The following is a 20771-nucleotide window of genomic DNA, read 5'->3' as shown; positions in this document are numbered from 1 at the left end:
TCTCTGCGCCAATGAGCGGCGGAGGGGGCGGGGCCACACCCGGAAGCGGCGGGCGGCGCGGGGGCTTCACCGGCGGCACCGGGGATCGGGAGAAGCCGCAGCGATGTCGGAACGGAAAGTGCTGAACGTGAGTTGAGGGGAGAATCCCCGCCAAGGGGGATCAGGGGAGCGTCCCGAGCCGGGCGGTGCCAGGGGAGGCTTCCCCGAGGGCGCTGGGGGGGTCCCGGTCGGTTCGGGAATCTCTCAGGATCCCGGGATCGTTGAGGCTGGAAAAGAACCGAAATCGAGTCCGAGCTGGGCCCGATCCCCACCTTGTCACCAGCCCGGAGCACCGAGTGCCACCTCCGGACCTTCCTTGGATATCTCCAGGGCTGGAGACTCCAACCCTCCCTGGGCAGCTCATTGCGGTGTTTAACAACCCTTTCCATGCAGGAAATATTCCCAATATCCAATTTAAACCCCCCCGAGGCCTTTTCCTCTCATCCCGTGGCTGTTCCCTGGCAGCAGAGCCCGACCCCAACCTGGCTGCAGCCTCCTGTCAGAGCTGTGGGGACGGAGAAGATTCCCGGCGCTGCAGCATTCCCAAATCCTCTCTTTTTCTTTCCATAGAGATATTACCAGCATTCCCAAATCCTCTCTCTTTCCATAGAAATGTTACCAGCATTCCCAAATCCTCCCTTTCTCTCTCCACAGAAATATTACCCCCCGGACTTCGATCCGGCGAAGATCCCGAAGCTGAAGCTCCCGAAGGACCGGCAGTACGTGGTGAGGCTCATGGCCCCCTTCAACATGAGGTGAGAGCGGCTCTGGAACCACGGGATCGCTCCTGGAACCACGGGATCGCTCCTGGAATGGGTTGGGATGGGTCAGAGGCCCCACAGCCCGTGCAGTGCCATGGGCAGGGACTCTCCGCTGTCCCAGGGGTTTCCAGGCCGTGTCCAGCGGGGCTGGAGCTGCTGGAGCAGGGAGGAGTTTCCCTGGAGCTGTCTGGGTGCAGCTGCTGCCCCTGCTGACCCCGGGCAGGGCAGGAGGTGCTGGGGGTGCTTTCCTGCCAGGACCTGAAGGAGGGAGGGAGGGAGAGGGACCAGGGACACAGGGAATGGCTCCCACTGCCAGAGGGCAGGGCTGGATGGGATATTGGGAAGGGATTCCTGGCTGGGAGGGTGGGGAGGGGTTGGGATGGAATTCCCAGAGCAGCTGTGGCTGTCCCTGGATCCCTGGGAGTGCCCCAGGCCGGGTTGGATGGGGTTTGGGACAGTGGGAGGTGTCCCTGCCATGGCAGGGGGGGCACTGGGTGGGATTTGAGGTCCCCCCAACCCAAACCAATCCACAATTCCCTGATTTTGGGGTCGGTCCCCACTTAAGTTCCAAAGGCAAAACCCTCCTGGCCCAATAAGTCCCCTGGGCTGCTCCTGGTGTTCATTCCCCGCTGTTCTGGCTCTCCCTGGACGTTTCCCTGCCCTGGCAGGTGCAAGACGTGCGGGGAGTACATCTACAAGGGCAAGAAGTTCAACGCCCGCAAGGAGACGGTGCAGAACGAGGTTTACCTGGGGCTGCCCATCTTCCGCTTCTACATCAAGTGCACGCGGTGCCTGGCTGAGATCACCTTCAAGGTGAGCCTGTCCCGCTGCCCCGGGGCATCCCAGCATCTGCAGCTCTGCCAGGAGCCTGCCTTGGGTGTCAGGGAAAGGATTTCACTCCAAGGGTGGTGGGGAAGTGAATTCCCCCCGAGGCTGCCAGAGCTCCGAGGAGCCTTTGGACAATGGGATTGGTGGGATTGTCCCATTCAGAGCCAGGAGCTGATGGTCCCTTCCAGCTCAGGGAATTCCATGATTCCCTGGCACTCCTGTCCCAGCAAGGGCTGAGTCAGGGTGGGGTTTTGGCTGGACCAGCCCTTCCCGTGGCACTTTCCTTCATGGAAATCGGGCTCTGGAGGTGGCCGTGGGCTGGCTGGAGCAGGATTCCCACCCACGGTGGTTTTCCTGCTGTTCCCCCCTCAGACAGATCCCGAGAACACGGATTACACCATGGAGCACGGCGCCACCAGGAACTTCCAGGCAGAGAAGCTCCTGGAGGAGGAGGAGAAGAGGATGCAGAAGGAGAGGGAAGAGGAAGAGCTCAACAATCCCATGAAGGTACGAGGACTGCAGGAAAACCTCTCCCACCCTGCCCTGCTCTCCCCAGCCACAGCAGTGACCCCGTGGCTGTTCAGGTTTTCCTGTCCTACCCAAAAATGAGGATGAGGAGGATCCTCTTGTGCTTCCTCCAGCATGGGGAGGTGTTGGAGGCTCCTGCCAGGCTGAAATATCCCAGCTTATCCCGCCCAGGTGCTGGAGAACCGAACCAAGGACTCCAAGCTGGAGATGGAGGTCCTGGAGAACCTGCAGGAGCTGAAGGAGCTCAACCAGCGCCAGGCCAACGTGGATTTTGAGGCCATGCTGAAGCAGTACAAGGAGCTGGAGGAGGAGCAGAGGCGCAAGGAGCAGGAGGAGGACGAGCAGGAGATGAAGTGAGGGGCTGCAAGTGCTGGCAGTGGGATGAGAGAGGAGGGCTGGATTCCCAGGATCTGGGGGGTGGGAGGAGATCCCGGCCTGTCGTGGCGAAGTGTTCAGGGAGAAGGAGTGGAAGGTCCTTCCAACCCAGCCAGGCTGGAATTCTGTGGGATCTGGGCTGCTGGGGGGGTCCAGTCCCCTGGGAGGTGCCCTCAGTTTCTGCTCTGGGGTGAAGCTCCAGATCCCGCTGCTCTCGCCCCTCGGGCTTGATCCTGGTCCCATAAAACCCCCCCAGGCAGGTGGATCCCGAGGCTCTGCTGCCCTGGAGCAGGCAGGGCCTGGCAGTGGATGGATCCAGCTCCAGCTCCCCTCTCCCGACAGAGCCATGCTGGAGCAGGCCCAGAACCGCCGGCTCCTGGTGGATTCCGACTCCGACGAGGAACCGGCAAAACCCCGCGCGAATCCCACGGCCCAAACAAAACCCACGGACATCCTGCAGGAGGTGATGAGGCCCAGCCTTCCCCAAATCCTGTAAATCCTGTCCTGGAGCTGTGTGTGTGCCCGTTGTGTCCCTGCTCTGAGTGCCACCGGGCTCCCGGAGGCCGCAGGGCTGAGAGGAGCCAGGGATGGCTCGGGGATTTCGGCTGTGCCTGCTGATGGGGCAGGGATGGAGCTGCCCCCATCATCCCACCCTCCATCAACCAGCTCTGCTGGGCCCTGCTGCTGCTTCAGGCCGGATTTCAGAGCTCTGGGCCGGCCTCTCCCTGGGTTCTGCTTTGGATTCAGGCAGAACAAAAGAGCTCCTGGAGCCCGGGCTGGAGGGAGGGATTATCCCAGCAAACAGCCCTGCCCTCTCCCGCTGTCCATCCCTGCCCCAGGGCCCCGGCTCCGCTGGGCTGGATCAAAGCTGCCGTGCCTGGGAGTGGGGCTGGGGTTAATCCCAGCCGTGTTCCCTGGCCCGGCACTAATCCCTGTGCCCCGGGATTCACTCCGGGATTCACTGGCTGGACCACCTGCAGGCACCCGGGGCTGCTCAGCGGCCTTGGAAGGAGCTGATAAAGCAGAGAGAGACTTTTCCCGACTTTTCCCCAGGCAGGGAGGGATAGGACACGGGAAATGGTCTGGATCTGCGGCAGGGGAGGGTTGGGTTGGGTCTAAGGAGACCCTGGAACAGGCTGCCCAGAGAAGCTGTGGCTGGAAGTGTCCAAGGCCAGGTTGGACAGGGCTTGGAGCAGCCTGGGGCAGTGAAAGGTGGGACTGGATGGGCTTCACGGTGCTTCCAAGCCAAACCATCCTGGGATTGCTTTCTCTGCCTCCTCAGCAGCCCAGGGCCGTCCCGAGGATGGGTTCAGGTCTCTGGCAGTGGGACATGGATCTCCAGGGCAGTTTGCAGGTGCACATCCCTGTGCCATCACTGCAGGGGCACAACTCCTGTCTCCTTCCTGTGCTGCTTTATCCCCACTCCCCCCGCGTCCCCTCCGAGCCGCAGCCCCTGACCTGTGCCCCACAGGACCCCCAGAGCAAGAGGCCGAGGACGGAGAGCTGGGAGCGCAGCGTGGGCAAGCTCAGCACCAAGGCCCAGCTGGCCGGGCTGGTGGCCCGCAGGAGGCAGAAGCCGGACCCTGGCCCGGATAACGGGATGGAAACGCGAGGCACCGCGCCCAGCACCGGTACCTGCCCCGGCACAGCTCCCGAGTGGGGTCTGGGCCCGTGCTCACAGCCCGGGCTGGGGGGCTGTGGGAACAGGGGCTTGTCCCCGTTTCCAGGAGATTCCTGGGGAAGGGGAGGCTCCTTCCTGGCTCTGAGCCACGGCCTTGGGGCCAGATTGGCAGGGCCAGGAGCTTCCGAACAGCAGCTACAGCCCTGGGAACGTCACAACAATGAGATAGGGGTGGAACAGCGGGAGGATTGCTTTGGTTTGGGGCCTGCTGATAAATCCTGCCTAGCTGCTGGAGCTGGGAAGCTTTAAGGAACACAAAGCAAGCACCTCAGTGAGCTGCCCAGGGGATCCATGGATTTGGGGAAGGAGATGGGGGATTGATTTGTTCTGGGCTGGTTGATCCAAAGCCTTTGGCTTAGAGAGTCCCCCTGCCCTCAGGGGATCCCTGGCAAGGGACAGCTCTTGGAGGTGTCCCCTTTTCCCTGTGCTTCCCCAGCCACCTGCTCCTGGCTGCTGTCCCAAGGGCTGGGGTGGTGGGAGCCCAGAGCTGGCTCCTCTCTCCCTTCCCAGGGTCTGGAATCTCCCAGGGGGCTCCCAGACCTTGGTGCTTCCTGCAGGGTGGGAGAGGGGGGCTCCAGGGCTGCAGGAGCTCCTTGTGCAGGGATTTATCCTCCCTGACCTCAGGCTCCGCTCGGGATCTCTCCAGCTGCGAGCAGCCAGCCAGGCCGGTGTTTCCACACCGGGGTTTGTCCCGGGGAGGCTGAACTGACGGATCCTCTCTCTCCCTCCTCCTCCAGGCTCGCTTCCAGCAGCAGCAGCAGCAGCCACGTCCTCGCTGGGTTTGTTGGGAGCCTACTCGGACAGCGAGGACAGCGCCAGCGACTGAGGATCCAGCGGGGCAGGGCCGGGGCTGTCCCGGCTGCTCCTGGAGCCCCACACGGAGCTGGGAGCACGGCCAGGGGGATCCCTGCTGCTCCCACAGCCTGCCCTGCAGCAGGAATCCTGGGGAAGCCCCAGCAGCTCCCCAGCCCCGCTCCCAGGAGATGTTGGGAAGGGCTGGACTGAACTCTGGGGTTCCATTCTGGGGGTGCCACCGCCCCCACCCCGCAGTGCTCGTGCCCGGGCCGGGTTTGGGGTGCCCTGACCCCCTCCAGCAGGACGGGGACCCCAGGGCTGTCCTTCCCAGCGGGGTGCAGGGGGAGCTGGGCGCTCAGCCCCTCTCCTTCACTTCAGCACCAGCTGCTTCTGTCCCAGGGTGTCTCAGATCTGCACAGAGCCGGGGCTCATCCAGCTCCTCACGGCGGGGACGGGGCTGTCCTGCCACCAGCGGCCCCCCGGTGTCCCCAGGAACTCGGGGACAAACCCCTCCCTGCATTCCGAGCCTGCCGGGCTCCAGCAGCCACAACTCCGGAATAAACGTGATCTGGCACAGCTGCTTCGTCTTCTTCCTGAGTGATTTGTACGTGGGCTCCTGCCCCAGGGACCCCCAGTGCCCACCCACCCCGAGTGGGGCTCTCCTCACACACGGCCATCAGTTTCCCCCTCACCAAACACCCACCTCTAATTGCTGAGCAGCCTCGGGCTAATTAACCCCCCCACACTGGGGCTGGTGGGAGGGGGCCCTGGGGGCATCAGGGAGAGCTGGGCAGAAGCGCAGCCCCCCCGTCCCAATTAGTGTTTTGTGCACATGCCTTAATTAGTTTCTTCAAGTATTAATGCTGGGCACTGGGCTCGGCCCGGGGGGGGCGTGGGGGGGTCTCTGGCCGTGTCCCCCCACTCGGCAGCTGTCCCCACCCCCGGCACCCGGAGGGACCCCGGAGAGGAACCTTTGTTCTGGGGACAGACAATGCCAGGAGGGGACCCGGGGCAGGCCTGGGGGGCTCCCAACCTGCTGCCCCCCGTGTGGTGCCTGAGCCCCCCCCAAAACCCGGGGCAGAGGGAGCAGAGCCCCCCGCGCCCCCCAGGGATGGGTGACAGAGCTGGGGGGGTCCTCGTTCCCCCCAAAGCCGTGCCCCCCTCCCATGGGACAGCTCCGAGGAGCCGGCGGCGGGGGGGGCCCCACGGCCGGCTCCGGGGGTGGGGGGGGCCCCCACTTGTCCCTCTGTCACACGGGAGGGGCCGCCCCGGGGTCACTCGGGGGTCCCGGTGCCCCCCGCCACTCGGGGGGGCTGAGAGGGCCCCTCCCGCGGGGTCCCGCCGTGTCGCGCTCCTTGTCCGTGCCGGTGTCCCCTCGGTGCTCTCACCCCCCCCCTGCCGTTGCCCCCACGGTGCTCCCCCCCCCCCCGTGCCGGTGCCCCCCCGGTCCCCTCACCCCCCCGTGCCGGTGCCCCCGGCGGGGGGGGCGCGGGGGGGGATCGGGGGCCCCGGCCCGCGCCGCGCGCGGCGGCGACACAAAGCGGCTCCGGCGGCGGCAGCGGCGGCGGCGGGGGGGGGGTCCCGGCGGGTCCCGGAGCCGCTGGGTCCCGGCGGTCCCGGCGCTCCCGGTGCCGCTCCCCGCCATGGCCAAGTGGCTCCGGGAGTACCTGGGCCGGGGGGCCCGGCGCTCCCCCCCGCGCCCGCCCCAGCCCGACTACAGCGGTCCCGGCAGCCCCGGGGGTCCCCCCGCCGCCGCCCCCGGGGCTCCCCTCCGCGGCCCCGCCGCCTCCCCGCGCCACCGCCTCGTGCGGGGGGGGGGCGCGGGGCCGGGGGGCGCCCCCCGCCGCCTGCAGCAGGTACGGGCGGGGGGCACCGGGGGGTACCGGGGGGCACCGGGCAGGAGCCGCAGCCGAGAGCCGGGAGCGGGGAGGGCGGCGGAGGGAGCGGGGGGTGCAGTGGGGCAGCGGGTGGGGGGCTGGGGAAGGGGAGCGGGGGGCACCGGGAGGAGCGGGGGGGGTCGGGGAGGTGTGAGTGAGGCAGCGGAGAGAGCGGGGGGCGGCGAACGGGGGGACCGGAGGGGATGGGGGGAGATGGGGAACGGGGGTGGGGACCGTGAGCGTCCGAGACTAAGGTCCGGGAGAGCGTGTCCGAGCAAGCGGAGAGTACCAAGGGACCGGGGGGGCAGTGGGACACCCTGGGAGGACCTGGGGTCCCTGTGAGAGGGAACCGGGAGCGGCTGGGGACGGTGGAGTCACTGGGAGAGGGGGAAGGACACAGGGCTTGGGGGACAAAGGGACCCGGTGGGCGGGAGTGGGGACAAGGCTGGGGACACCCGTGTCGGGGCTGTGGGAGCCCGAAGGGCCCCGTGAGGGCACCCAAGGGACCGGGGGGCAGCAGGGGGGGCAGTGGGGGTCCCGTCCCAGCCGGAGCCCCCCGCAGGGCCCAGGGGAGAGCGAGTACTCGGAGCCCTTCGAGGGCGAGCAGGACCCGGCGCTCGAGGGCGGCTGCGACGAGGAGGCCACAGGTGGGTGACACCCCGGGCACCCCCGGCACCCTCGCGGGGGTCCCGGCCGCCTCCCACCGCCCGCTCCCGTCCCCAGGCTGCCCGAGGCAGGGCGAGGGCCGGCGGGTGCGGCCGCGCCGGGGCCCCCAGCTCTACGACACCCCCTCCGAGGAGTGGGACACGGCCGGGGACGGCCCGGGGGCACCCCCGGCCCGCGAGAGCCGCCTCCCCCGCGACGACGAGCGCCCGGCCGATGAGTACGACCAGCCCTGGGAGTGGAAGAAGGATCACATCTCACGGGCGTTCGCAGGTGTCAGCGTGCCCGGTGTCCCCCCGGGGACCCACAGCTCCCGTGGGGGCCGCTCCTGGCTCCCAGCATCCTACAGCGCCCGTGGGGGCCGCCCCAGGGTCCCCCAACCCTGCCCCCCGCAGCTTCCATGGGCACCAGTCCTGGACCTCAGCATCCCCCAGCACCCCCCCGTGTCCCCCGGTGCCCATGGCTGTCACCCCACGGCAGGGCAGAGCCACCTCCGGGACATTCCTTTGTGGCGTGGCGCTGAGAGGAGCCCCCCGCAGCAGGCGGGGAGGGTGACACCCCCTTTGTCCCCGCAGTGCAGTTTGAGAGCCCCGAGCGCTCCCCCAGCCTGTCCCGGCAGCTGCCGCGCTCCCCCCGGGCCCCCAGGCCGGGCTGTCCCCCCAGCCCCAGGCACGTGGACACCTCGCTGCCCCTGGAGAAGCAGGCGTGAGTCGGGGGCGGCCCGTGGGGTGGCACGGGGGCAAACCTTTGGGGCAGGAGCTCCCCCTCGGGCGGCTCCTTGTGGGGTCAAGGGTGTCCCGTGGTGTCCTCGGACCCTTTGACGTGGATGGGTCCCCGTGGCTTGTAGAGGGCCCAATGTCATGGGTGAACCCCCATGGGGTCGGGTACCCTATGGGGTGGTTGGGTGCCCCATGGGATGTTTGGGTGCCCGATGGCGTGGTTTGGTGCCCCATGGGGTGGTTGCCCCTCTGACTCCGTTGGGTGCCAATGCCCTGAGTTTCTCCACGATGTGGGAGGTGCCCCGTGGCACAGGAGGTCCCGTGGGGTGTGCCTGGCTCCCGGTGCCGCAGGGGCTGCCCTGGCACGGGGGGTGCCCGTGTGACCCCGCTGTCCCCAGCTGGTACCACGGCCCCATCGGGCGGGCGGGCGCCGAGACGCTGCTGGCGCTGTGCCGCGAGGGGAGCTTCCTGGTGCGGGACTGCGAGACCAGCCCCGACGACTACTCCCTGTCCCTCAGGTGAGCGTGGGGACACGGCCACAGCCGGGCACAGCGGGCACCGCCGGGATCAGCCAGGATCAGCCCTGCCGGGGCGGCCGTCGCGGGGCCGGGCTGGCAGTGGGGGCTGGATCCGGGTGCTGGCGTGTTCGGATGTCCCCGAGTCCGTGGGGGAGCGCTGGCGTGTCCCCCTGCCTGGGGACAGGCTGGAGGTGACCCGGGAACCCGCCTGGGGTAGTGCCACTCCCTGCCCCTGCTCTGGATGGGGTCCCCATCCCTGTCCTCATCCCTATTCCCATTCCTATCCCAGCTGTCCCCCACGCCTGTCCCCATCCCTGTCCTTGTCCACCTCCCTGTCTCAGCCTCCACTCAGCTCCTCATCCCTGTCCCCATCCTCATCCCTGCCCAGATACCCCCCTTATCCCCATCCCATCCCATCCCATCCCATCCCATCCCATCCCATCCCATCCCATCCCGTCCCCGTCCCCGTTCCCGTCCCCGTTCCCGTTCCTCATTCCCCGTTCCCGTTCCCGTTCCTCATTTCCCGTCCGTCCCGCAGGAGCAGTCAGGGTTTCGTGCACGTGAAGCTGACGCGGACCCGGGAGCAGCACTTCACTCTGGGCCGGGCCGGTGCCGCCTTCCCGTCGGTACCGGCGGCCGTGGGGCACTACACTGCCCGGGCTCTGCCCGTGCGCGGCGCCCGCCACCTGTCCCTGCTGTACCCCGTGGCCGTGCAGCCCCTGTGAGCCCGGGACCCCCCCCGGGACCCCCGACCCCCATTAAAGCCGCTGTGTCACATCGGGGTGGTGACGCCGTGGTGCCTCCGGGGGGATTTGGGGGGCGGGATTCGGGGAGGAGTTTTTGGGCAGAGATGGGGATGTAGGGGGGAGGTTGGGGATTGGGGTTTGGACAGGGGTCTGAAATGGGGACAGGGATGGAGACAGGGGTTTGGATGGGGATGGGGACAGGGATGGGGGACACTATCCGGTGCAAGGACAGGTGACAGCACCTCCTCAGGCACCGCCTTGATCCTTGACCCACTCCAGCCTGGGGAGGAGCCCCGTGGGGACTTCCTCTGATCCCCCCGGAGCAGGGGGTCCCCTCCCGCCCCCCGAGCGGGCTGGGGGCCACAAGCGCGGCCATGCGGGGAGGGTGGGGTGTCCTGGCCTGGGAGCCCCCCGCGCCGTGTGACAGTGTCCCCATGTCACCCGCGAGGTGACAATGTCCCCCCCTCCCCTCTCCCCCAGCCTGGCCAGGCGCTCCCCAAGCCCGGGGGTCGCACCCCCCGGACTACAACTCCCGTCGTGCCTTGGGGCGGGGCCCGCGGGGGGCGGGGCCGGGGCGGGGGCGCCGCTCCCCCTTTGTTGGTGTCGGCGGGGCCGAGCGCGGCGGGGCCGGCCCGGAATGGGCGACCAGGTACGGGCCGAACCCCCGGGAACCGGCACCGCACCGCGGCCGGAGCAACAACCGGGAGGATGGAGGAAGAGGGGATGGAGAGATGGGGGCGGGCGGGATGGAGGATGGAGCGAGCAGGGTGGAGGGAGGGAGGGAGGATGGAGGGAGAGGGGATGGACGGGTGGAGGGAGGGAGGAGGAGGGATGGAGGAGGGATGAAGAAGGAGAGATGGAGGAAGAAGGGCCGGAGGGATGGAGGAGAGAGTGATGGAGGAAGTGGGGATGGAGGGATGAGAAGGAGGAAGGAAGAGGGAGGGAGGAAGGAAGGAGGAAGGGATGAAGGAGGGATGGAGGGGCAGAGGGATGGAGAAGGAGGAACAGGGATGGAGAAGGAGGGATGAGGAGCACAGGTGTGGAGGCCAGAGGGGTTCGGGATGGCACCGGAGAGAAGGAGGGGCGCGGGAGGGGAGCGGGGGGCTCAGGGCTGGCGCACTCACACTCACACTGCCAAGTCATCGGCCCTGCCATGCCGGGCAGCCCAGCCGGGTCCCTGCGGCCCTGGCACGGCCCTGGCACGGCCCTGGCACGGCCCGGGGAGCCTGGGGAGCCCGGGGGGCTCGGGGGGCCCGGGGGGCCCGGGGGGCTCGGGGGGCTCGGGGGGCTCGGGGGGCCCGGGGGGCTCGGGGGGCTCGGGGGGCCCGGGCCCGCGGGCACTGACGGCCGGTGCAGGGCGCCGGGCAGGAGTCTCTGCGCAAGATCATCACCACCCTCGCCGTGAAGAATGAGGAGATCCAGAACTTCATCTACTCCCTCAAGCAGATGATCCAGAACGTGGAGGTAGCCCCGGCCCCCCGCCCTCCCCCGGGCCCCCGCTGGGCTGGGCCCCGCTGAGGCCCCGGCCTTGTGCCCAGGCCAACTCGGCGCGGGCGCAGGAGGACCTGGAGGCCGAGTTCCAGTCGCTGTACGCGCTGCTGGACGAGCTCAAGGAGGACATGGTGATGAAGATCAAGCAGGAGCGCGCCAGCCGCACCTACGAGCTGCAGGTGAGCCCCGGCCTGGAGCCCCCCGGGCCTGAGCCCCCGGGCCTGAGCCCCCCGGCCTGAGCCCCCCGGCCTGAGCCCCCCGGCCAGCGCTGCCCCTCTGCCCTCCCTCCAGGCCCAGCTCGTGGCGTGCTCCAAGGCTCTGGAGAGCTCGGAGGAGCTGCTGGAGGCGGCCAACCAGGCCCTGGGCACGGCGAACCACCACGACTTCTCCCAGGTGGGTCCCCAGGTGGCCCTGCCTGGCTGTCCCCACGCTGGGGGTGGCCTCACCCCCCCTTGTCACCCGCTGGATGCCCCCCCGGGCTGGGCACCCCCTTTTCTCTCTGCGCTGGGGCCGTGCTGGGCTGGCTGTGCTGCTGTGGGGCTGGGCTGGAGCAGGGACACCCGGGCTGCTGCCAGTGACCACAGGGACCCCAGTGACCCCAGTGACCCCAGTGACCACAGGGACCCCACTGACCCCAGTGACCACAGGGACCCCAGTGACCCCAGGGACCCCAGTGACCACAGTGACCCCAGTGCCCCCTTCCTTCTGAGAATAAAGGGCACCATGGCAGGGACATGGGGAGCACTGGGGGCACACGGGGTGCTGAGCCAGGGGGGTCCTGTGCCATGTGTGTCACTGTGGAGTAAAGGGATGCTGTGGGATGCAGGGAAGCTCTGGGATGCTCTGGGAAGCTGTGGGATGCAGGGATGCTGTGGGATGCTGTGGGATGCTCTGGGATGCTCTGGGATGCTCTGGGATGCTGTGGGATGCAGGGATGCTGTGGGATGCAGGGATGCTGTGGGATGCAGGGATGCTGTGGGATGCTGTGGGATGCTCTGGGATGCTCTGGGATGCTCTGGGATGCTGTGGGATGCAGGGATGCTGTGGGATGCAGGGATGCTGTGGGATGCAGGGATGCTGTCCTGCTGGGTGCCACAGCTGGTACAGGTCCCGCATGTGCCCCCCTGTGCCCGGCTCTGCTGCCTCACTGCTGCTTTTCTCCTCTTTCCCTCTGCGCTCACAAGGCGGCCAAACAGATCAAGGATAGGTACGGCCCCCCGAGCCCCCACCCACTAACCCCATCCTCCTCCTCCTCCTCCTCCTCCTCCTCCTCCCAGCCAGGACCCCACAGAAGGTGGTCCCAAGGGGCTGGGGTGGCCCTGAGGGTGCGGGGTGGCTGTGCCCACCCTCCCCAGGGCCGTGCAGGGCAGGGTGGGTGCCCGGGGCGCTGAGCCCTGTCCCCTGTCCTGGCACAGCGTGACGATGGCTCCGGCATTCCGCCTGTCGCTCAAGGCCAAGGTGAGCGACAACATGAGCCACCTGATGGTGGATTTCGCCCAGGAGCGGCGGCTGCTGCAGGCCCTCGCCTTCCTGCCAGGTACTGCCAGGGCGGGGGGACACGGGGGGACAGGGCAGGGCCAGCCTGGCTCCGGGGAGGGGGTGCCACGGGATGGGGCAGTGCCAGGCCTGGGGTGCCCGGGATGGATGGAGGGGTGAGGGCTTGGGGGCCGTGCCCGGGGGCAGCGGGGGCCGTGCTGGGGGTCCCAGGGGTGCCGTGCCTGAGGTCTGGGACTTGCCGAGCCCCGGGGGCGGCCGGGAGCGCTGGGGAAGCCAGAGTGGCAGGGAGGGGGGACACTGGCACGGCTGCTCCTGCGGGCAGTGCCCAGCGCCCCCGAGATCGACCTGGCCGAGTCGCTGGTGGCCGATAACTGTGTGACCCTGGCCTGGAGGATGCCCGACGAGGACAGCAAGATCGACCACTACGTGCTGGAGTACCGCAGGACCAACTTCGAGGGGCCGCCCCGCGCCAAGGAGGACCAGCCCTGGATGGTCATCGAGGGCATCAAGGGCACCGAGTACACCCTGACCGGTGAGGGCACAGGGGTGGAACCGGCCCCGGGGGAGCGTGGGGCTGTCCCAGGCTCTGCAGGGGACACGGGGGTGGCAGTGCCCTCCTCGTGCCCCACGCTGTGACCCCGCTGTGCCCGCAGGGCTGAAGTTTGACATGAAGTACATGAATTTCCGGGTCCGGGCGTGTAACAAGGCGGTGGCGGGCGAGTTCTCCGAGCCGGTCACTTTGGAGACCAGAGGTGGGTCTGGGGGGTGGCAGGTGTCCCTGTCCCCCTGTGCCACCCCTGTGGGGCCGAGGCACCGCTGACAGGGGCTGTTCCCAGCGTTCATGTTCCGGCTGGACGCCAGCACGTGCCACCAGAACCTGCGGGTGGAGGAGCTGAGCGTGGAGTGGGACGCCACGGGCGGGAAGGTGCAGGACGTCAAGGCCCGCGAGAAGGACGGCAAGGGCAGGACGGCCTCCCCTGCCAACTCCCCTGCCAGGTAACGCCACCCCCGGGCCCCCCAGCACCGCCCCTGGGCCTGGCAGTGCCAACCCTGCCGCTGTCCCCTGTGCCAGGGTGGTGCAGTCACCCAAGAGGATGTCCCTGGGACGAGGGGGCCGCGACCGATTCACCGCCGAGTCCTACACGGTGCTGGGTGAGAGGGGCACCCGGGGGTGCAGGGGGGATCTGGGGTACCCAGGGGTGCAGGGGGGATCTGGAGCACCCACTGTTGGGGGTCCTGGGGTACCCACGGGTCTGGGTGAGGAGGGGGCACAGAGTGAACAGGGCACAGGGGGTGGTGTGGGGGCACAGGGGGTGGTGTGGGGGCACAGGGGGTGGTGTGGGGGCACAGGGGGTGGTGTGGGGGCACAGGGGGCACCCCTGGCGGGGTGGGGACAGGCAGGGCACGCCGTGGGTGCAGAGCGTGGCCGTGCCCAGGGGACACCCTGATCGATGGTGACGAGCACTACTGGGAGGTGCGCTACGACCGCGACAGCAAAGCCTTCGGCGTGGGCGTGGCCTACCGCAGCCTGGGCAAGTTCGACCAGCTGGGCAAGACCTCGGCGTCCTGGTGCCTGCACCTCAACAACTGGCTGCAGGTCAGCTTCAGCGCCAAGCACAACAACAAGGCCAAGGCGCTCGACGTGCCCGTGCCCGACTGCATCGGCGTCCACTGCAACTTCCACGAAGGTGGGGCTGGGCTGGGGCTGGCACCGGCACCTCCGTGGGCATTGTCACCTCTGTGGGCATTGTCACCTCCATGGCCATTGTCACCTCTGTGGGCATTGTCACCTCTGTGGGCATTGTCACCTCCATGGCCATTGTCACCTCTGTGGGCATTGTCACCTCTGTGGGCATTGTCACCTCCATGGCCATTGTCACCTCCATGGACATTGTCACCTCCATGGCCATTGTCACCTCCATGGACATTGTCACCTCCATGGCCATTGTCACCTCCATGGGCATTGTCACATCCATGGGCATTGTCACCTCCATGGGCATTGTCACATCCATGGGCATTGTCACCTCCATGGGCATTGTCACCACCATGGGCGCTGTGCTGGGCTCTGACCGCCCTGTGCCCAGCTGTGTCCCCATTCCCACCTGTGTCCCCATTCCCACCTGTACCCCATTCCCACCTGTGTCCCCATTCCCACCTGTGTCCCCATTCCCACCTGTGTCCCCATTCCCACCTGTACCCCATTCCCACCTGTACCCCCATTCCCACCTGTACCCCATTCCCACCTGTGTCCCCATTCCCACAGGTTTCCTGTCCTTCTACAACGCCCGGACCAAGCAGCTGCTCCACACCTTCAAGGCCAAGTTCTCGCAGCCGGTGCTGCCGGCCTTCATGGTGAGGTGGGGCAGGGCTGGGGGCTCCGGGGGGCTGCCAGCGCCGGGTTCAGCCCCCTGAGCCCCCTCTGTGTCCCCAGGTGTGGTGTGGCAGCTTCCAGGTGACGTCGGGCCTGCAGGTGCCGAGCGCCGTGCGGTGCCTGCAGAAGCGCAACAGCACGGCCAGCAGCTCCAGCCTGCCCTGAGCGGGCACAGCACTGAATGTACCCCCTGCCCACCCCCTGCCCCCGCAGGGCCCTGCCAGCCCCGGGCCACCCACGGCCCCCACTCCGTGCCCCCCGTGCCGCCGGGGCGCCCCCAGCACCGAGAGCTGCTTCTGGCCTGGAGAATAAATTGGGATGTAGGTGTGACGTGGCCGTGGATGGGGGAGTTTGGGGTCCCTGTGACACCCCCACAGTGCCAGGAGCGGGAAGGGGCTGGGTGGGCACAGGGTCCTTTACTCACAGTGCCCCCCCAAACACCAGGGGTTTCCCCCTCCCCGGTGTCACCCCGGGCCAGGGGACGCCCCAGAGTGTCCCCATCAGTCCTTGGGGTGCGCCTGGCGCAGCTGCAGCTTCCTGAGCAGCTCCTGGTTCCTCCCTGTGCCACCGGGGGCTGTGAGCGCCCGGCAGAGAATCCCCCCCGCCCCCCGGGACCCCCCGCTCCTCCCCGTTGTCCCCCGAGCCGGTGGCAGGACCCAGCGTCCCCGTGTCGCACCCTCGCTGTGCTCGGGGGTGACGGCGGGGCCGGGCTCGGTGCCGGGGGTGTCCCCGCCCCCCCCCGGTTCCCGCAGTCCCGAGCGGCCTCACCGGGGTCGTTCATGCAGATCTGCTCCCCCCCAGTCCGGGGGGTCCCGCCCCCTTGGCCGCTGCCCTTTGGGGCGCCCCAGTCCCTTGGGGTCGCGGTTCCCAGGGGTCCCAAACCCGCGAGGTCCCCTGTCCCTTCTCTGGGGGGTCCCGGTTCCTTGAGCCCCCGCCCTGTGGGGACCCCGGCCCCTCGGTCCCACCCTTGGGTGGTCCCGGGATTCCCGGGGACAAGGAACCGGGAAACGGCACCGGGAACGGGGAACCGGCACCGGGAACGGGGAAACGGCACCGGGAACGGGAAACAGCACTGGGAGACGGGAAACAGCACTGGGAACGGGGGACCGGCACCGGGGACAGGGAAACGGCACCGGGAGCCGGCACTGGCACCGGCGGGGAACAAGGACCCGGCCCGCGCGGCGGAGGGGACGCGGGGAGTGCCGGGGGGGACCGTGCCTGGGAGTGCCGGGAGCGGTCCCGGGAATCGGCCCTGGGTACCCGAGAGTCGCTCTTTGCGCTCGGACCCGGGGAGTCCCGGGTGTCGGTCCCGGGGGTGCCGGTGTCGGTTCCGAGAGTGCCGGTGTCGGTTCCGGGAGTGCCGGTGTCAGTCCCGGCCGTGTCGCCCACCTGATCCCGCGGCCCCCGCTTGTCCACGAACCCCTCGTTGTAGCACCGGGCCCGGGGCCGGGTCCCCCGGGGCAGCGGCACCGGCCGCTCCATCTCCGCCACCGCTCAGGAGCCGCCGCAGTTCCCGGCACCGGCCCCGCCCGGACCGGGGCGAGGGGGGCGAACGGGTGTCCCGGCCGGGCCGGAGCATCCCCGGTGCGGGGCTGAGCCCCCGTGTCCGTCCCTGCGGACACAGCAGGTGCGGGGCTGCGCTCCCGTTCCCCCTCCCTGTGCCGGTGCTCCCCGTGCCCCTTCCCGGGGGGCGGGGGTCCCACCGGGCGGGGTCCATGTCCCGGTCGGGGCTGAGCCCCCGTGTCCCCCCCGCCCGGTGCGGCAGGTGCGGGGCTGCCCCCCCCCCGGTGCCGGTGTCCCCGCACCCCCCCGGGCGGGGCGGGGCGCCCGGGGCCGCCCCATCACGTGTCGCCGCCGCCGCCGCGCGCACCGGGGGGAGGCGGGAGCGGCGGGAGCGGCGGGAGCGGAGCATGGCAGGTACCGGGGGGCGGGGGCGCACCGAGCTCCGGGAACCGGGAACCGGGAACCGGGAACTGGGAACCGGGAACCGGGAACTGGGAACTGGGAACCGGGAACCGGGAACCGGGAATCGGACACGCACCGGGCACGCTCCGGGATCGCGCGCACACCGGGCACGCAGCGGGCACGCGCACACCGGGCACGCACCGGGCACGCGGTACCGGACACGCACCGGGAGCGCACCGGGAACCGGACACGCGCGCACGGACGCGCGCCCCGGCCGGGGACACGCACCGGTCACCGCCCCCCCCGCACACACCCGGGGCACGCGCGTGCACCTGCCCGAGCCCCCCGGGACCGCGCTGGGGACACCCCGGGACATCCCGGGACACCCCTGGGGCAGGAGCGGGGCGGGGGCGGAGCGGGGACACCCCCCCCCCCCCCCGGGGACCTGTCGTGTGTCACCCCCGGCCTCCCCCGCAGCCCTCTGGGCTCACACCGGGCTCTGGGGACCTGCTGGGCCAGGGGAGGCTCACCCCGTGTCCCCCGACCAAGTCCCCGTGTCCCCCAGCCGTGTCCCCACGTCACTCAGCCCGTTCCTGTATCCGCCAGCCGTGTCCCCGTGCCCGCTGTCCTTTCCTGTCACGCTCTTGTGTCCTCACCCTCATCTCCGCACGTCAGTGTCCCCCATCTCCCGTCCCCCAGTCCCCCTGTCCGTGTGTCCATCCCCTCCATGTCCTTGTGTCCCCTCCGTGCTTGTGTCCCCCCGTCCCCGTGTCCCCATCCGCAGGCACAAACCATGGGGGGACACCCAGGGGTGCTGCCACACGCTGTCCCCCCCCGGCAGCGCTGGCGGCCGCCTCCCCCGGCGGGGACGAGTGTCTGGAGGAGGATGAGGATGAGCTGGAGCCGGGGCTGGACGAGGCCGAGGCCGAGCCGGAGGTCGGGAGCGGCGCGAAGGCGGCGGGGGGAGCCCGGGGGGCCGTTCTGACCCGCAGGGGCATCACCCTGAGGGTCCTGCTCCGAGACGGGCTCCTGGAGCCGGGCAGGGGCGTCCTGTCCATCTATTACCTGGTGAGCCTGGGGACACTGCTGGGGACAGGGGACACGGCTGGGGACAGGGGACACGGCTGGGGACGTGGGACAGGGAAAGGGACGGGAAAAGGGACCTGGGATGGGGACGGGGGATGTGGGATGAGGACAAGGGATGCAGATGGTGAACGTGGGACAGTGATGGGGACAAGGGGACGTGACTCCCGCCATCGCCCCCAGGGCAAGAAGTTCGTGGGGGACCTGGGCTCGGACGGGACCATCACCTGGCAGGAGACGGGGCAGGTTTTCAACTCCCCGAGCGCCTGGGCCACGCACTGCAAGCGCCTGGTGAACCCCGCCAAGAAGTCGGGCTGCGGCTGGGCGTCCGTGCGCTACAAGGGCCAGAAGCTGGACCAGTACAAGGCTGCCTGGCTGCGCAAGCACCAGCCCAACGTGCCACCCCCCGAGGAGGTGGGAGCGGGGTCGCCTCCCCCTGTCACCCCCAGGGTGCGGGGCGAGGTGGGTGCCAGCCCCGTGTGCCCGCAGAGCTTGGCCAGCGAGGGCGAGGAGGAGGAGCTGCCCGAGGATGAGGAGGAGGAGGCGGCGAGGGAGGGTCGGGTGCCGGTGCCGGAGCCGGCCGCTCCCAAAAAGCCGGAGGAGAGGAGCAAGAAGCAGCAGGGCAAGAGCCTGGCGGAGCCGGCGGGGACGGGTGAGCTGCCGTGGGGGTCCCGGGGGTCCCGGGCAGCCCGGCCCCAGTGACGGGACCCTGTCCTTGGCAGATGCCGGCGCCGCGGGGAAAAGGCTGGAGGTGAAACCCCGGGTGCCCGTCCGCTACTGCAGCCTGGGCACCCGCGACTCGGCCAGGTAGGGGACACGGGGACCCCGGGGCTCAGCAGAGCCGGGGGCAGCGGTGCCAGCGGGGCTCTGGCTCTTCCAGGAACCCCCAGACCCTGGTGGAGGTGACGTCCTTTGCCGCCATCAACAAATTCCAGCCCTTCAACGTGGCCATCTCCAGCAACGTCCTCCTGCTCCTGGTGCGTCCCCTCCCCAGGCTGGGACATCGCTGATGGCGCTGGGGACACTGATGGCGCTGGGGACATCTGCAGCGAGCGCCGTGTCCCTCGTGTCGCCGTTTTAGTGCTGAAAGTGCTGAACTGTGGATTTGAACCTCTTTTTCCTTTAGGATTTCCACAGCCACCTGACGCGGAGCGAAGTGGTGGGGTACCTGGGGGGACGCTGGGACACCAACACCCAGTGTAGGTGGGGTTTGGGGGGGCGGGGGTGGCTCTGCCGTGGGCCGGGGGTGTCACCAGCAGTGTCCCCGCAGTGCTGACGGTGCTCCGAGCCTTCCCGTGCCGGACCCGCCTGGGTGACGCCGAAGCCGCGGGCGCTGTGGAGGAGGAGGTGAGGGGCTGCTCCAGCCTCGGGGGCTGGCGGGGGGCTCTGGAGGGGCTGAATCCACGGTTTGTGCCCCCCCAGATCTGCCAGAGCCTGTTCCTGCGGGGGCTGTCGCTGGTGGGGTGGTACCACAGCCACCCCTTCGGGCCCGCGCTGCCGTCCCTGCACGACATCGATGCGCAGATGGATTATCAGCTCAAGCTGCAGGGCAGCGGCAACGGCTTCCAGCCCTGCCTGGGGCTCATCTGCGGTACGTGCCCGGGGCCCGGGGGTCCCGGGGGTCCCGGGGGGCCGGGGCTGCTGTCAGCCCCCCGTGCCAGCCCCCTCTGTCCCCACAGGGCCCTTCTACCACGGCAACCCCGGCGTGGAGTCCAAAATCGCGCCCTTCTGGGTGATGCCGCCGCCAGAGGTAAGTGGGGGAGAATTTGGGGTGGGGTCCCCCCACGCAGTGCCCGCGGGGGACCCCCGAGCTGCGGAGCGACCCCTGCCCGGCTCCCCATCCCCCAGCAACGGCCCAATGACTACGGGATCCCCATGGATGTGGAGGTCACCTACATCCAGGACGGATTCCTCACCAACGACGTCGTGCAGGAGATGGTGAGAGAGGGGTGGGGGCCCCCAAAACCCCCCGAGCCCACTGGGGCAGGCTGTGCCCCCACTCGTCCCCACCGTGCCCTTAGCCCTGGTGATGGTGGCAGTCCCTTCCCCAGCGCCCCCGGGTCCACCGAGCTCTTTGGGGTCCCCGTGCTCGGTTTTGGGGCACCCCCAGGGCCCGCAGCCCCTCTGTCCCCCCCCAGACGCTGCTGGTGGAGTTCTATAAGGGGGCTCCCGACCTGGTGAAGTTCCAGGAGCTGTGGAGCCAGGATCAGACCTACCTGGACAAGCTGAAGGTGGGAAGGGCTGCGAGGGGAGGGGGCTTTGGCGGGGCACCCATTCCCTGGTCTGGAATTCTCTGGGGTTCCCCCGCTCAGGGCTCCCTGGCCTCCCGCACCCCCAAAGACCAGAGCTTCACCCACGTCCTGGAGCAGATCTTCAGCCTGCTCAAGCTCAGCGGGTGAGGGCCCGGGGCCCCTCGGTCGGACCAGGTGCCTCCCGCAGCCCGGGCGGGGCTCAGCCAGAGCCGGTGCGGGGCAGCCCCGCGGCTCCGGAGGCTCCCGCAGATCCCGGAGCGCCCGCAGATCCCGGGGCTCCCGGAGATCCCGCAGCTCCCGGAGATCCCGCAGCTCCCGGGGCTCCCGCAGCTCCCGGGGCTCCCGCAGCTCCCGGAGATCCCGCAGCTCCCGGGGCTCCCGCAGCTCCCGCAGCTCCCGGAGATCCCGGGGCTCCCGGAGATCCCGCAGCTCCCGGAGATCCCGCAGCTCCCGGGGCTCCTGGGGATCCCGCAGCTCCCGGGGCTCCCGCAGCTCCCGGAGATCCCGCAGCTCCCGGGGCTCCCGCAGCTCCCGGGGCTCCTGGAGATCCCGCAGCTCCCGGGGCTCCCGCAGCTCCCGGAGATCCCGCAGCTCCCGGGGCTCCTGGAGATCCCGCAGCTCCCGGGGCTCCCGCAGCTCCCG

The 20771-nt window shown here is 69.4% G+C and overlaps 4 protein-coding genes across 7 annotated transcripts; all 4 read left to right on the top strand.

Moving 5' to 3' along the window:
- The first annotated feature begins 36 nt into the window (after positions 1-36).
- On the top strand, positions 37-5587 carry YJU2 (YJU2 splicing factor homolog). The gene is made up of 8 exons (XM_005531625.3): positions 37-127; positions 694-794; positions 1469-1613; positions 2001-2135; positions 2328-2509; positions 2874-2994; positions 4003-4162; positions 4950-5587. Exons 1-8 carry the CDS (start codon positions 104-106, stop codon positions 5036-5038), a joined length of 957 nt encoding a protein of 318 aa, XP_005531682.1. The 5' UTR covers positions 37-103; the 3' UTR covers positions 5039-5587.
- A 1063-nt stretch (positions 5588-6650) lies between these two features.
- SHD (Src homology 2 domain containing transforming protein D) lies at positions 6651-9561 on the top strand. Its single transcript, XM_005531683.2, has 6 exons — positions 6651-6863; positions 7447-7531; positions 7608-7820; positions 8123-8252; positions 8665-8784; positions 9323-9561. Exons 1-6 carry the CDS (start codon positions 6651-6653, stop codon positions 9507-9509), a joined length of 948 nt encoding a protein of 315 aa, XP_005531740.2. The 3' UTR covers positions 9510-9561.
- Positions 9562-10103: 542 nt separating this feature from the next.
- On the top strand, positions 10104-15219 carry FSD1 (fibronectin type III and SPRY domain containing 1). Of its 2 annotated transcripts, XM_014260314.2 has the most exons (13): positions 10132-10179; positions 10887-10994; positions 11069-11200; positions 11313-11414; positions 12206-12228; positions 12437-12558; positions 12841-13050; positions 13172-13270; positions 13355-13514; positions 13591-13670; positions 13955-14206; positions 14782-14870; positions 14950-15219. In XM_014260314.2, exons 1-13 carry the CDS (start codon positions 10168-10170, stop codon positions 15052-15054), a joined length of 1494 nt encoding a protein of 497 aa, XP_014115789.1. In that variant the 5' UTR covers positions 10132-10167; the 3' UTR covers positions 15055-15219. The 2 variants fall into 2 exon arrangements, with proteins under 2 accessions (XP_087923783.1, XP_014115789.1); XM_088067657.1 differs by lacking the exon at positions 12206-12228 and having other exon boundaries at positions 10104-10179; positions 12911-13050.
- A 1539-nt stretch (positions 15220-16758) lies between these two features.
- Positions 16759-20487, top strand: MPND (MPN domain containing). 3 transcript variants are annotated; one of them, XM_088067656.1, is made up of 13 exons: positions 16759-16806; positions 17636-17862; positions 18061-18291; positions 18367-18529; positions 18600-18684; positions 18758-18854; positions 19004-19076; positions 19148-19224; positions 19300-19468; positions 19557-19627; positions 19726-19815; positions 20061-20108; positions 20190-20487. In XM_088067656.1, exons 1-13 carry the CDS (start codon positions 16800-16802, stop codon positions 20274-20276), a joined length of 1425 nt encoding a protein of 474 aa, XP_087923782.1. In that variant the 5' UTR covers positions 16759-16799; the 3' UTR covers positions 20277-20487. The 3 variants fall into 3 exon arrangements, with proteins under 3 accessions (XP_087923782.1, XP_087923781.1, XP_087923780.1); XM_088067655.1 differs by having other exon boundaries at positions 20016-20108; XM_088067654.1 differs by having other exon boundaries at positions 18061-18529; positions 20016-20108.
- Positions 20488-20771: the final 284 nt, after the last annotated feature.

This window comes from Pseudopodoces humilis, chromosome 28 (assembly GCF_049639895.1).
Source record: "Pseudopodoces humilis isolate 2021_Gansu_Grassland_sample_001 chromosome 28, ASM4963989v1, whole genome shotgun sequence".
In the NCBI taxonomy this organism is placed as follows: Eukaryota; Metazoa; Chordata; class Aves; order Passeriformes; family Paridae; genus Pseudopodoces; species Pseudopodoces humilis.
This window is presented reverse-complemented; position numbering and strand designations above follow the sequence as displayed.